General features: G+C 46.0%; 1 protein-coding gene across 1 annotated transcript; it reads left to right on the plus strand.

Moving 5' to 3' along the window:
• The first annotated feature begins 10,950 nt into the window (after nucleotides 1-10,950).
• LOC109783337 (chaperone protein ClpB1-like) lies at nucleotides 10,951-12,932 on the plus strand. Its single transcript, XM_073503253.1, has 6 exons — nucleotides 10,951-11,368; nucleotides 11,458-11,606; nucleotides 11,706-12,052; nucleotides 12,127-12,394; nucleotides 12,475-12,672; nucleotides 12,777-12,932. The coding sequence occupies exons 1-6, from the start codon at nucleotides 10,951-10,953 to the stop codon at nucleotides 12,930-12,932; spliced, it is 1,536 nt and encodes a 511-aa protein (XP_073359354.1).
• The last annotated feature ends 2,810 nt before the right edge of the window (nucleotides 12,933-15,742 follow it).

A 15,742-nucleotide genomic window follows, 5' to 3' on the forward strand; every position in this document is an offset into this window, starting at 1 on the left:
CCTGAAATTGAAAAGCACTACAAATGAACTCTGAAAGGTTGAAACTTGGCATGGTATCATCATTTCACCCGCATAGCATGTGCAAAAAAAGTAGAGAGGGTCACGGCAAAAACTGGATGCACTTCGTGTACAAACTGGACAATCTCTTTCGAAGTATCAGGGTTTTGGACGAAAACTCATATGTTACACCGGCAATTCAAAATTTTAATAACTTATTACAACTCCGGACCTTTCTTGCGTCCAGCAGGCACCATTCAAAGCCACGTCATCAACTTTCAACCCTTTTTGACATGATTTGCTATTTTTAATGCATTTATTGATTTGTTTTGATCTAAATGGCCCTGAAATTGAAAAGCACAACAAATGAACTCTGAAAAGATTGAAACTTGGCATGGTATCATCATTTCACCCGCATAGCATGTGCAAAAAAGTAGAGAGGGTCACGGCAAAAACTGGATGCACTTCGTGTACAAACTGGACAATCTCTTTCGAAGTATTAGGGTTTCAGACGAAAACTCATCTGTTACACCGGCAATTCAAAATTTTTATAACTTATTACAACTCCGGACTTTTCTTGCGTTGAGCAGGCACCATTCAAAGCCACGTCATCAACTTTCAACCCTTTCTGACATAATTTTCTATTTTTAATGCATTTACTGATTTGTTTTGATCTAAATGGCCTGAAATTGAAAAGCACTACAAATGAACTTTGAAAAGGTTGAAACTTGGCATGGTATCATCATTTCACCCGCATAGCATGCGCAAAAAAGTAGAGAGGGTCACGGCAAAAACTGTATGCACTTCGTGTACAAACTGGACAATCTCTTTCGAAGTATCAGGGTTTCGGACGAAAACTCATCTGTTACACCGGCAATTCAAAATTTTAATAACTTATTACAACTCCGGACATTTTTTGCGTTCAGCGGGCGCCATTCAAAGCCATGTCATCAACTTTCAACCCTTTCTAACATAATTTGCTATTTTTAATGCATTTACTGATTTGTTTTGACCTAAGTGGCCCAGAAATTGAAAAGCACTACAAATGAACTGTGAAAAGATTGAAACTTGGCATGGTATCATCGTTTCACCCGCATAGCATGTGCAAAAAAGTAGAGAGGGTCACGGCAAAAACTGATGCACTTCGTTATACAAACTGGACAATCTCTTTCACAATAAATAGAAGAAAATACATAAAGCAGAAAAGAAAAAAACTATATAAAACACTACTCAGAAATAAATAGAAGAAAATAAATAAAGCAGAAAAGAAAAAAACTATATAAAAAATTACTCAGAAATAAATAGAAGAAAATAAATAATGCAGAAAAGAAAAAAATTATATAAAAAATTATTGGGGCGCTGCCCAGTGGGCCTGCCAGACCTTGGGTGTGGAAATTCACGCCCAGAAGGGCCAGCGGGCTCACAGGGCAGCGCGCCATAGTTAGGCCCAGAAGCCTGCTTTATAGAGGAGTTCGAAGGAGCAGCCGCGACTGGGTTTATAAACCAGTGCAGCTGCCCTTCGCCCGGCGAGGTGGGACTAAACTTTGCGCTCCTCGCCTGGCAGCGCACCCCCTTTAGTACCGGGTCGGGGCACCAACCGGTACTAAAGAGGTTGGTTTAGTACCGGCTGGAGCGACCACCCGGTACTAGAGGTCTGCCCTTCCCGCCGCTTGGCCTGGCCAAAACAAGCCTTCAGTACCGGTTGGTGGGTCCAACCGGTACTAAAGGTGCCTCCTATATAAGAAACACTTCGAAAAAATTCAGTTTTTCATCTCCCATTTCACTCTGCCACCGCGCCCAGCCGTCCCGCGTCGTCGCCGCCCCCGTCCCGCGCATCGTCACCGCCCCCGTCGCGCCGTCCCCGTCGTCACCGTCCCCGTCGTCCCCGTCCCCGTCACTCCGCCACCCGTACGTCGCCGTCCCCGTCGCCGTCCCCTCGCCTCGCTCTCGCCGCCGTCGCCTTGGATCATCCTCGCCTCGCCGTCGCCGTCGCCTCGATATCGCCCGCGCGCGCTGTGAGCGCCCCTCCCCCAGCCTCGATCTCCTCCCTCCACCGCGTGCCGCCTCCGGCGCCGGCCGCGCGCGCGCACACACACTACACGCGCACACGCACACAACTTTTCTGTTTTTAGTTTTTAGTTTTTTTAGTTTTTTCTGTTTTTCATACAAAGTTTTAGGTGAATTAATTAATTAGATTAGATTAATGCCAAATAGTATATAGACATGTTAGTTATAATATAATGTCAAAGGTTTTTTTGTTTTTATACAAATGTTATGAATTTTAGTATATAGAAATGTTAGAAATTTTAGAAATGTTAGTTTTAGCTAGATGAATTAGATTAATTTCAAATTGTTAGACGATGATCGATGTTTTTTTAGTTTCTTATAATTTTAGTTATAGAAATTTAGAATTTGTATATAAGATATCACAATCCAATAATTTAAAAAATGTTACATTTGCATATAGTTTTTGTTTTCGACGATGCCCGGCCAGCATCCTCGCCGTCGACCCGTTCGCGACGAGACCCATGTCCGGGACTGGGCTCCGCCGGGCTGGCACTAGGAGGTGCTACCTTCAGGGGCGCGCCACTTGGTGAGGAACCCGGCCCCGGGTCCCGTCGTCGACCCTGATCTCCTTTGGTGGCGTTCGCGTGGGCCACATTCGGTGCAGAGGGAGCCGGCCCCGCCGGAGGTGGTGCGTCGCTGTGTCAGGGAGGAGGATGAGCATGCCCGTCTCTACATGGCTGCTATGGACGTCAGGTTCTCCAATACCTGGCAGGTTCATTGGGCAGATGACCGGAGATATGATCCTGTGATGGTTCCTTCTCTTTGGGTGTCCACTACCCGCGCCTCAGGAACCGCGAGTGGCCTAGATTCTTCTATAGTATTCGATCTTTATTAGCTAGCTAGCTAGTGATGTATTCGATATATAATATTCGAGACGATGTATTCGAGATTATATATATTATTAGAGATGATGTATTCGAGATTATATATTATTCGAGACGATGTATTCGAGATTATATATTATTCGAGACGATGTATTCGAGATTATATATTATTCGAGACGATGCATATTATGTACTATGATTCAGTTTTTCCTTATTGATTGCATCCATGCATTGTAATTTGAATACTAAATTGTTTTATATTTCTTCTGGATTAGTTAAATAAAATCTATGGCGGACAATACCGGCAGAGAGGGAGAAGAGACCCTGTTCGAGATCATACGCAGCCCTCGCGGGCCAGATGATCAGAATGAAGACTACGACGGCTCCGAATATCTGAACAATACCGGGGAGGGTGATGATATGATATTCGATCGCGACGACCGAATTGATGAAGTCATGAACTATGATTATGATTATGATGACGCCGACAATGTTGATCTTGAAATAATAGAGACCGGCGAGGTATATTTATATAAGCAGGCATCTGCTGATCATCACATGTTTTAATTGATTTGAAGATATATTAATGAATCGATATTTCTTCTTTCAGCCCTCCGGATCGAGCAAATCTGCTTCTACAAGGAGCAGGACAGTGCGAGACCCGTGCAAAAAGTTGAAGGAGGGAGTCAAGTACAACATCGATGCCAACATCGATGGCGAACCACTAGCGCCTAAGAACATTGCGAACAAGTTCGTTCGTCAGTGCGGAGTTCTTATGAAGGACCAACTCCCGATCTCCATTAAAGAATGGAAAGAGCCAGCAAAGAAACGTCCAGATGTTACTTGGGTCGACGACAGAGCAAAAAAAGCTTTGGGAATCTCTCATGGAACATTTCACCCTACCAGATCATTTCACTGATGCAGATGTGCAGAAAGTCAAGGACGCAGCTCTTAAGAAGATGGCAATTGCATTCAACACCCACAAGAAAACTGTATGGGCCAACTACGTCGAAGGAGGAAAGAAGACTACAGAATTCAAGGGAACACTGGAGAAGCAAAGAGAACACTGGCTCGCTTTCGTGAAATTGAAGGAATCAAAATTATCTAAGGAACGATCGAGAAAAAACAAGGCCAATGCCGCAAAAAAGAATCAGTTCCATAGGCCGGGGCCAGGTGGCTACGTGGTGGCAATGCCTAAGTGGGGTAAGTCTGAGAAAGAGATGCTGGATGCAGATGTCACTCCAATTAATTGGAGCTGGCCCCCAGGTGCAGAACTTGGTTCTATGCGCATGGGGGGCGTTGGACCCGAAGACAGGCCTGGTTTCGAAGAAGGCAAGTCTAAAAGGAGCCGAAGATAAGTTACTTGAAGCAATAGAAGATTCTCGAAAGGGGGTGTTCACGCCCAACAGAGAGAACGACGAGCTTACGCGCGCCCTGGGAAATCCTGAACACCCGGGAAGAACACGAGGCAAGGGCGTTGTTCCGTGGTATGAGGGCTTTTCGGAATGGAACGCCGACTACAGAAGCCGTGCAAGAAGGAAGATGGAGGAGGAGAAGAAGAGGAAGCTGGAGGAGGAGCAGAGGAAGCAGGAAGCAGAATGCCTTCAAGGCCTAGAATCACCGCACATGGACTTGGCACTCAAATTCCAGCGGCAGCAGCAGCAGATCGACTCACTTAGCCAGGAAAGGGGGTCTCAGCAGCAGCATCAGCTAGCGGATGATCCAGCATTGGATAGCACCGTCCCATCCATGCCGAGAAGCAGCGTTGGTTCCGCCCCGGGCGACGCACTGCTGGATAGATACCCTGTGGATGACATCATGGAGAGCACTAACTGTGAGCTACACTTCAAAATGAAGAGCATATCCATGAAGGTGGCGGACGCCGTTGCTTATACAAATCCCCCCGAAGCAACCTTCCATTGCAACCCGATTCCAGCCGGCTATGCTCGTGTCGTGGTTGATGAGGTGGTGGACCAATATTCGGGGCTAGAGCTTGACATTCCTGGAGGTGACGAGGAGCACACACTGGGAGAGACCATACATCGTATCATCCTATGGAGAAAGGATTGCATCACCTTTCGAAGGCCACCGACACCTCCTCCTGCTTCAAGTCCGGCACAGCAGCAGGCCACTCCTCCTCCTCCAAGTCCGGCACAGCAGCAGGCCACTCCTCCTGCTTCAAGTCCAGCACAGCGTGAGGCCACTCCTCCTGCTTCAAGTCCGACACCGCGTGAGGCCACTCCTCCTGCTTCATGTCTGGCACAGCATCATGCCACTCCTCCTGCTCCAACTAAGTCACGTCAGCCGCCTCCGTCTCCTCAGCAATCGGGGAAGAGAGCCGCCGCAGCTATGGTGTGTAGCGGTACGAGTCGAGGTAGTACAGGAGGTACAGGCGGAGGCAAGCGATATAAATATGGTCCAAGCCTCGCTCCTCTTCCTCAGAGGCCTTACGACATGACCAAGGAGCAAAACGCAGCCATAGTAAAGGCCCAAGTGGACGCCCATTTTGGAACGAAAGCGGCACCGCCGCCAAGGGAGAAAGTGCCTGAGGAAAAGATTGACCACTTTATTCATATGGGTAGACCACCAGCTCCCAAGCATGTTGACTCGGACTATGAGCGCCAAATCAGGAAGGCACATCGAGCACGAGTACAGAAGGAGCCGAGCTCGAGCCGAGCCAAGCAGCTGGCAAAAACTGCGGGAAAACTGTTCCCCAGCTGGGAGAACAGGCGGCGCAATCGCCCCCCCCCCCCCCCCCCGCTTGTTGTGCCAACAACACATAAGAGTACCGGTGCCCTATATATATGTGGGCAAAACCGTTCCCCAGCTGGGCAATCTGGTAATAACCGAGAAGCATATAATGCAGGCTGAAATGCTCGGTATGACTGTTGGACAACTCCTCGAGATCGAGCCTATGTCTCCGCTTAGAGAGGAGGAAATAAAACGGAAATATGTCTGCAGCGAACCTTTGGTCGAGCCTGAGGAGGTCAAGAACCTACCAGCGAGAATATATGAATTGCATCAATGGTACATGGAAATTTGCAAGACCACAATCTACAGTCCCTCATGGCGAAAGTCAAGGAAGAGGATTACTTCCATAAGCTAGCTTTGTCTATTGAGTATACAGAACTGTTTCAGTTATTCAATTATGACGCACTCGACAAATCTATCGTCAGTTACTATTGTCTGTAAGTGATTTCTTTCTGTAATTTAAGTCTCAAGCTAGCTGTAGTGCTCTCGTTGATCATTACCTGTAATTATCCTCACTATATTCTTTTCTGTGGTATTATGCAGGATGAAGATGTCCGAAATGAGAAAAGCTGAACGCCATGGCATTGGGTTCATTGACCCAAATACCATTAATGAAGAGACATGGTCAGATGAATATTATAAACAAGAAGTAGAGAATAACATGCTAGAGTTCTTGAAGCACCTCAATACCAATGCAGATATACTACTTCCTTACAACTTCTAGTGAGTCACACTGTCTTGTACTACAAATTCTATTTTTGTTACTAGCTAGATGTTAATAAGTGTATAGGGTTTAGGGTTAGTTGATGAGTGTTATGCACATGCCCGCTTAATTTATACATGCAAACGTGCGCATGCAGGTTCCACTGGATCTTGGTAGACATTAAAGTTAAAGAAGGAAAAGTTGAAGTACTGGACTCACTGCTTAAAAAACCTAAAGAGTACTCAATCGTGAAGGAAATAGTCAACATGTAATTTCAATCATTATATATATATATCCTGATATCAACTAATTAATAACTCCTTTATTCATTTTCTTTGCCGGCGGGCCGGCAGGGCTTGGCAAAAGTTCATCAAAGACGTTCCAGGCCCGTTCAAAGAAAATCTGTATTGGTATCGACCCACGGTAATTAATTAAGTAGTACTAGATAGCTAGCTACCATGCAATCTCTTTAATTCTAGTTTCAATACCATTAATTATCATGCTTGATTAATTATTATCTGATTGAACTCTATTCTGGTACAGGCCATGAAGCAGGAGCCGGGGAATGATTTATGTGCATACTACGTTTGCGAGAATATTCGCATGATGACGTCCGAAAGGAGAACATCTGATAGACAGCTATGGGTACGTTTGCCAGAACACTATACACAATTTTTACATCATTATCGATATCTAGTCACACAACTAATACATGCATATTGATCTCCTTCTTAACAGTTCAATGAAGTGCGGCAGAAGCTCCTACTAATGGATCGCGTACGAGCAATTGCAGAGGAAATAGCAGGATTTTTGCTCGACCAGGTGATAGATCCTAGAGGAGAATTCCATTACCCGCTACCGCAGTAATGCCTCCATGTAGGAGAAATTGTATATACCAAATTGTGTGTGTGTGTGTATATATATATATATATATATATATATATATATATATGATCGGTTCTACGAGAAATTCTATTTATGCATAACGTGTACAATATGTAGTATCGTAAAATACCAGCAAACGAAAAAGAATTAAATAGAAAACACAAAATTAAAGGAAAAAGAAACCTTCAACCCAAAACCCCCTAACCTTTTAGTACCGGTTGATGTTACCAACCAGTACTAAAGGTCTCCCCGCCCCCGGCGCCGGCTCGTGCCACGTGGTGGCCCTTTAGCGGCGGTTCGTGCATAACCGGTACTAAAGGGGGGGACCTTTAGTCCCCATCCTTTAGTGCCGGTTGCAGAACCGGCACTAAAGGCCCTTACGAACCGGTGTTGTAGCCCGGTTCTGCACTAGTGTATAGCCTCGTATTTCTTCTCTGATATTTGAGTTTTGTTTGGCCAACTTGATGTATTTATCTTGCAATGGGAAAAGGTGCTTTGTAGTGGGTTCGATCTTACGGTGCTTGATCCCAGTGACAGAAGGGGAACCGACACGTATGTATCGTTGCTACTACGGATTAAACGATGGGGTCTATCTCTACATAGATAGATCTTGTCTACATCATGTCATCGTTCTTATTGCATTACTCTGTTTCTCCATGAACTTAATACACTAGATGCATGCTGGATAGCGGTCGATGTGTGGAGTAATGGTAGTAGATGCAAACAGGAGTCGGTCTACTAATCTTGGACGTGATGCCTATATAATGATCATTGTCTGGACATCGTCATGATTACTTGAAGTTCTATCAATTGCCCAACAGTAATTTGTTCACTCACCGTTTGCTATTTTTCTCGAGAGAAGCCACTAGTGAAACCTACGGCCCCCGGGTCTCTTTCTCATATATTTGCCTTTGTGATCAACTTTTACTTTGCATTTATTTTCAGATCTATTAAACCAAAAATACAAAAATACCTTGCTGCAATTATTCTTATTTATTTTATTTGGTGTTCGATCTATCAATCTACTATAATTTATCTCATGTCCGTTTGCCTATCTTGAGGCGGCGTACCCGGAAGGGATTGACAACCCCTTTAAAACGTTGGGTTGCGAGGATTTGTTATCTGTGTGCAGGGGCTGTTTACGTTGTGTTGCTTGGTTCTCCTACTGGTTCGATAACCTTGGTTTCATATTTGAGGTAAATACCTACCGCCACTGTGCTGCATCATCTCTTCCTCTTTGGGAAAATACCGACGTAGCTTCAAGCGACATCAGTGGCACATGAAATCATACCGGGTAGCGGCATGGAGAATCATTAGGATGTCCTTGTGGCATGCCTATGCCTTGCACAGACGAGGAAGGGGCATGCCCTGCCACCAGGTTACCAAAAGTACCTCGGTATCATTCCTGATGCAACCGTTCAAATCCTCGGAAAATCGTATGATGCTAGAATTGCTCGGGGTCTGAGACTGTGTCATCACAGGGCCTCTATAGGGTGTGGTAAAAGTTTGGACGCGTTTCGAGTAAGCCTCCCCTGAGGCCGCTTGTAAACCACACCATCTCCGAGCTAGTATCTGGGTATCGAGAGGGAACGTGTCCGGTTTGTGCAGGAAGTGCTGGTCCTGTTGCTCCGTTGTCCTCGAAACTTCTCGTGCTCAAAGAGGGGCCAACCGCATGGCACGTGCCACGGCCTCGCATTTTTCGGGGACGCGCACAATATTCAAGAAATTTATTGCTCTGCTAGGGTTTCATCGCCGGGAATTGCAGATCATCAAGGTGGCACATGAAATCATGCCGGGTAATGGCATGGGGAATCATTTGTGATGTCCTCGTGGCATGCCTACGCCTTGAGTGGATGAGGGAGGAGTGTCATTTCCAAGTACGCTCTCGATATATTTATCCTTTACTGAGCGTGACTTTCGGAAAAGGTGTAAAACCTAGATCTAGGTCTCTTACCTTTACCGAGAGCGGCACCGACAGACTCTCGGTAAAGGTCGGCGAACACTTAACCCCCCATGCGGTCTCTTCTCTCTCTCACTTCTCTCTCTTTCTCACCGCGCCCCCACACCCCACCGCCCCCCGCCCTGGCCGGCGCCCTCCGTACTGGCCCCCCCGACCCCGCCGGCACCACCTTCGCCTCTCGGTGAGCTTCATCCCCCTCCCCGATCTTGTATTTATGCAAGAGTGTATGTATGGATGCATGGATTTTTATATGGATGCAAGGATTGATGGATGCATGGATGCATGGATGTATGAATGTATATATGTATGTATTAATGCATGGATTGATGCATGAACTTTTTTTGTAGTAAATTTTGTTGTAGTTTTTGTTATGTAGCAATATATAGATTTATGGATGCAAAGAAGTATGGATGAATGTAGATAATTGTTAATTTTTTTGTATAAATAATTGTGGATGCATGTAATAGTTCTTGTTGTTTGTATGGATGCTATGGAGGTCACCCCGATTGTTGTCGTAGGGGGTCGATGAGAGTTGTTTCTGGAGGAAGAAAATCGACCTTTGACGATGACGGTCAATCTGGGCGAGTTCGTTTTGTGATATACATTTGTCACGCACGATGCACTCGCCCAGCTTGACCATCACCGAAAGTCGAAATATCCGTGACATAATGTCCACCATATATACCACCAGCAGAGAGAGTTTCACCATATATACGTGAGAGAGATGAGAGTTGTTATTGGAGGAAGAAAATCGTCTTTTGCCGATGGCGGTCGACTTGGGCAAGTTCGTCATGTGATATACATTTTTCACGCACGATGGACTCGTCCAGCTCGACCATCACCGAAAGTCAAAATATCCGTGAGATAGTGTCCACCATATATACCACCAACAGAGAGAGTTCCACCATATATATGTGAGAGTGATGAGAGTTGTTATTGGAGGAAGAAAATCGTCTTTTGTCGATGGCGGTCGACCTGAGCGAGTTCGTCTTATGATATACGTTTTTCACGCACGGTTGACTCGCCCAGCTCGACCATCAGCGAAAGTCGAAATATCCGTGAGATAGTGTCCATACAAGAACTGTGCCATGACAGTGAGCTCAGATCGGACGATCGGTGGCGCGAGTATGATCGGACGGCTATGCGTGAGTCCATGAGACGGCTCCGGAGGTGACAGTGAGCCCAGATCGGACGATCGATGCGGAGGTGTCCGAGTAGGGTTGGTGCTTGATTTGAGTCCATCACCGAGTCGTGGTTTACTACTCTATCAGCTGCGCTTGATGGATATATATATATGTGTGTACCCACGTCCCCGTGAAAGCCAGAAATCCATTGACTCCGGCGGCGTGGGTGTGGGTGCGTACCAGAGAATCAACGACAAGTCAGGAGATCGCTACCCTGTTTGGATCGGAAGAGAAGAGATGGAGCAGGCTATGCTGGCTAGGGTATTGGCCGTTACTAGCGTTGGTTTGTCGTGGGCAATAGTGTGGAGCCTCTTGTCGCAAGAGCTCAAGCCCTTCTCCACGCCCGCCATCCTCAGGACCTTGGACGCCGGCAGGTTAGATCCGGTCATCGGCCGCGACGACGACATCGACCGCATCATCTGCATCCTCTGCCGCCGCACCAAGAACTGCGCCGCCCTCGTCGGCCCCGCCGGCGTCGGCAAGACGGCCATCGTCGAGGGCCTCGCTCGGCGCATCGCTGCTGGGACGGTCCCCGAAGCCCTCGTTGGGGCCCGCGTGGCCGAGCTCGACGTCGGGGCCATGGTCGCGGGAACCCACTGGCGCGGCATGTTCGAGCAGCGCTTGAAGGATGCCATCAAGAAGGCCGAGGATTCCGCCGGCAAGCTCATCCTCTTCATCGACGAGATGCACATGATTGTCGGTGCCGGCGATCATCGTGGCGGCACCGGCGACGCGGCCAACATCCTCAAGCCCGCGTTGGCCCGTGGCCGCATCCGTTGCATAGGCGCCACCACAACCGAAGAGTACCGCAAATACATCCAGAGGGATGCCGCGCTCGAGCGGCGCTTCCAAAGGGTTGACGTCGACGAGCCGACCGTCCAGGCAACCGTTGCCATCCTGCAGGGGCTGAAGCAGCGGTACCAAGACTACCATGGACTAATAATCAGCGACGACGCTCTGGTTGCTGCTGCGCACCTCGCCGGCCATTATATTACAGGTACGTTCATGACAAGATTTGTGCATTTTGTAGGTTTACTTTTGTAGGTTTGTGCATCTTGAAGAAATTGTGGATTTTGTTGTCTTCAGGTCGTCAGTTTCCTGATAAAGCAATTGATCTGATGGACGAGGCATGCACTTCCGTAAGGTTGCATCAACCAAAACAAATTAGAGATAAGAAAACTAGCACTGTAAATGCAGTGCAGGAGCTAACCGTTGGTCCATGTCATATTGCACAGGTAAATTCACATTTCCTTGCCAATAATAGAATCTGTATGAGTAGTCTCCATTTGTTTCAATGTGATGCTCATGCCATGTTCTTTTGTTATATGATGAAGGTTGTGAGCCGATGGACTAAAATTCCGATCACTACACTTGGCCGAGAGGAAGAAAAGTTCAGCCACCTGGTAGACCGATTGCATGAGAGAGTGGTTGGACAGCATGAAGCTATTAATTTGGTTGCGCAAGAAGTGCTACGTTCGAGGGTCGGCTTTGATCAATCTAGCCAACCAATCGGTTCTTTTCTATTTTTGGGGCCGACTGGTGTTGGGAAGACAGAGCTTGCGAAAACACTTGCCGAGAAGCTGTTTGACAATGAGAAGATGTTGGTCCGCTTTGACATGTCTGAATATGCTGACAGTGGATCTGTATCGCGTCTCATTGGAGGACCTCGAAGGTTTAACTTGTACACTCTTTGCACATGTATTTCTTTCCGAAACTTCCTTCTCATGTCTCACATTTCCATTTGACTTTCTGAAGCTATGAAGAAGACGGACAGCTTACTGATAAAGTAAGGAGCCAACCATATAGTGTTGTTCTTTTTGACGAGGCGGATAAGGCGCATCCCTCGATATTCAAGGTTCTCATTCAACTCCTCGATGATGGCGTGTTGATTGATGGAAAAGGACGGAGCGTATATTTCAAGAATACTATCATCATCATGAGCTCAAATCTAGGAGCAGAGAACCTGTCAGCTGGAATGGCCGCAGAAAACATGGAAACTGCACGGGATCTTCTTATGGAAAAGGTATGTGTATCCCAAACTGTCTCTTTGTAAAGTCCTGTTGGGCACTCTGCTGATCGACATATTTACCTGATCTTGCACAGGTTGAGAAACGCTTTAAGCCTGAATTTATCAACAAACTGAGTGAGACTGTGATATTTGAGCCGCTTTCGCATGACGAACTGAGGGAGATTGTGAAAATCCAGATGAAGAGTGTTGTTGCTATGGCAGCTAACAAGGGCATCTCTTTGTTTGCATCAGATGCTGCCTTGGACGTCATTTGGTCAGAGTTGCACGACATGGTAAGTACATGTTATTCTCGTCACCAAACCAAATCACACTTATTTGCGTAGTCTTTTCTAGTATGTCCTGCTTACGATGAATATACATGGACTATATATTGCAGGTGTATGGTGCAAGGCCTATTAAGAGGTGGATGAAGAAGAATGTGACGAGAGTTCTCGTGGACATGCTTGTCAATGGAGAAGCATGCCAAGGCTCGACCGTCTTCATAGATGCCGCCAATGATAGGAAGGGGCTGAAATACCACGTACTGAAGTAGCAGGAGGTGGCAGATCTACCAGTCGAGGCCAGCTATGATTTTTTTGCCGTGTGCATAGGCATATATAGCGAATATGTATGTTGTTAGTGATTAGTCACCAAGCACTTGTTGTTCGTACTGTATAAGTATTCATTATCTGTAGCAAAATGGTATGTAAAGCTTGCTGGTTTGTGAGAAAATGTTTATTGTTTGCTGAGATTATACTTCCTTGATCGAACCTCTATGACTGACTGCTACTGAGTTTACTAATAAACCTTGGGCCGCTGCTCCCAGTCTTCAGTCTTGAGACTTACTCCAAAATTAAACCCCGCTGCCAAACAGAGACCACGCATGCAGGCAAATATCCGATGATTCAGTTAGACATCGCGGTGTCCATTTTGGCCAGCTCAGTGTGCCGTGTAAAGTGGTCAAATTTCATCTGCACGCCATTGTAAAGTAGCCCCTCTGTCCCGAAATATAAGAGCGTTTTGTAAACTACTACTTGCTTATGATCATACACTAGTGCTAAATTTTGTCGCGTGGTTTGTGATGGTAGGAGTATTTAGTGTTATTGTGATTTTAGTGTAGAATGAACTTTCTGAACTTATTGTTCACTAGGTTTTCTGAACTTTCTGCAACGGCGGCTGTTCTGAATTTTTCCTGAAGGGGCGAGGTGCATGATCTGGTTCCCCAGCAAGAAAGTGATGCTTCATGTTATGTACTCCAGAATGTTCAGTGTGAGGATGTTATCCAGGATGTTGTTGATGATGTTATATGTTCAGTTAATTAAAGTGAATTCAGAGGATGTTGTTCATTTAATCACAGAGGATGTTGTACTCTGTAGTGTAAATGTTCAGAGTAGCTAATTCAGGGTTTCTCTTTTTTTTTTCTGCTCCAGTGTAGAGATGATTCATGTGATTGGAGTACAATGTAGAGATGCAGCGTTTCTGTTTTTTAGGTCAGCATGTTCAGTTAGAGGATGTTGTTGATGATACATTTGGGATGCTCTAGGGCTGCTCTAGTGATGCTCTTTAGTGTGGTGAATGCCTGCTAATCCAAATGAACATTTAGTGGAGTACTGCTTTGTCAGCATGCTTGTGAGTATAGGAGTAGAAGCATATTGGTGTGCCTGCTAATCATATTGGTGTGCATATTGGAATATTACTCCTACATATGTGAGTACTTGTCTGTCTAGTGTAGTGTAGGTTGTGAGTGTTGAATTATAGATGTACTTTGGCTCATATAAGACAATAATTCCTGGTTAATCTCTAAGGTCCGTGTAGGTGTAGGGTAAGTGGTGGAAAGTTTAGTACCATCTTGCTAGTTGAGCAGAGTTGAGACCCCTTTATAAGGGCTGCTCTACCACATGTCATTGAGAGCTTGAGAAGAGGAGTGGTACACGCGCTCCTCCTCCTCCGCCGCCTGCCACAACGTGCACGTGCGTCACGGGTTATGGGAATGAGCTGAGCCAAGATCACACATATGTGCTTATTTTTGCCATTCAAAAATGATTAATTAATCTCGGGTTAATTAATGAGTTGCTAACAGAAGTGCCACTATCCAAGACGTTGGACCATGGACTGTTCGCAGACTCGGTCATGGGCATAAGCACAGGTCCATCTACCCGACAACCTATATAAGGAAGCGTTGGCTGGTGCAGCCAAGACACTCACTCCCTCCTTGCGCAACCCTAGCCGCCATCCACTATTCCTCTCACTTTGCTGCCTCCGGCGATCCCATCCTGACAACCATTTGCACGGTTGGTCGGGGGAGCATGTGCCTCCGGAACCCCGTCCTTCGAGATCCTTCTCGAGAGAAGGGCGATGCGGTTTTTGGGGAGCATCTCAGCGCAACTACTCCTGGTCCGTCCTCGTCTCCATCCTCCTTAAGATTATAAAAAAAAAGAGGTGGGTGAATTTTTAGATAGTTGAGCCTTGGATATAAGACCAGAGGAGGACCTTCGTGGGCCTGACCTAGATACGTTGATAATGCACATCCAGAATAGGCTTTCTGGCTCGTTTGACTGCATTAACCCGCTAGGCGGGGTGGCGGTGGCCGAGGCACATGCAGCAACTGGATTGATCTTGGCGGCAGGCGGCTGGCCAATGGGGAAATCTTATCGGGATGAGGAAATCTCGTGCGAGTGGGCGCTGAACAATCCGTTTTCTTTTTCTTTCAGGGAAGTTATCACACTGATCAACCTTTTAAACCCTAAATCCTTCTTTCGGGGAAGTTATCACACGGATCAACGGGTCCCCACGCCGCCCAAAGCCCGATGCACCGCAGGCAAGGAAATATTCGAGTTTTAAAGGATTGTATATGAGCTTATTTTTAACCTTTTTTATTTCAGTATATGTTTATGTTCACTTTCGTAAATCAGAGATAAAAACCGATGTCTTAGGATGATGCTTTGAAAATGTCGATTAATAATGTCACTGGCATAACTATGATGGACCAGATCGAAAACTCATCGAGTTTTACACAAACAGAAGAGATGCATACAAATAATTTTTCTTCTTTGTATATATGTTGCACATGAATGATGATACAAAATGTGTATTTTTATATATGTTCTTCTAATGTGGATATTGTTGGAAGGGGAGTATGCTCGTGCGTTGCCACATGCTTTTTCCTTCTGATTACATAATATATTCTATTGTACTAGTTTAATTAATCACTAGGAATATATATAGCAAAACTCAAGAGAAAACTATGTCATTGTGTGGGAAGAACTTCAAACAACATAGCCGTGCATTGGGGGCGGCACACCTCTTCTGTTCTGGGGTGCATAAAAGCACGCGCACACGCAGCCCTCTCACATCCCATCCCCT

The sequence above is a fragment of the Aegilops tauschii genome, chromosome 7 (genome assembly GCF_002575655.3).
Source record: "Aegilops tauschii subsp. strangulata cultivar AL8/78 chromosome 7, Aet v6.0, whole genome shotgun sequence".
Lineage (NCBI taxonomy): Eukaryota > Viridiplantae > Streptophyta > Magnoliopsida > Poales > Poaceae > Aegilops > Aegilops tauschii.

What these genes read in the sequence shown, in the direction of transcription:
- LOC109783337 (XM_073503253.1), top strand. Translation starts at nt 10,951, where the DNA reads ATGGTCGCGGGAACCCACTGGCGCGGCATGTTCGAGCAGCGCTTGAAG. An exon ending in GTCCATGTCATATTGCACAG is followed by an intron (nt 11,607 to 11,705) that starts GTAAATTCACAT and finishes TATATGATGAAG; the next exon opens with GTTGTGAGCCGATGGACTAA. An exon ending in GGTCAGAGTTGCACGACATG is followed by an intron (nt 12,673 to 12,776) that starts GTAAGTACATGT and finishes TATATATTGCAG; the next exon opens with GTGTATGGTGCAAGGCCTAT.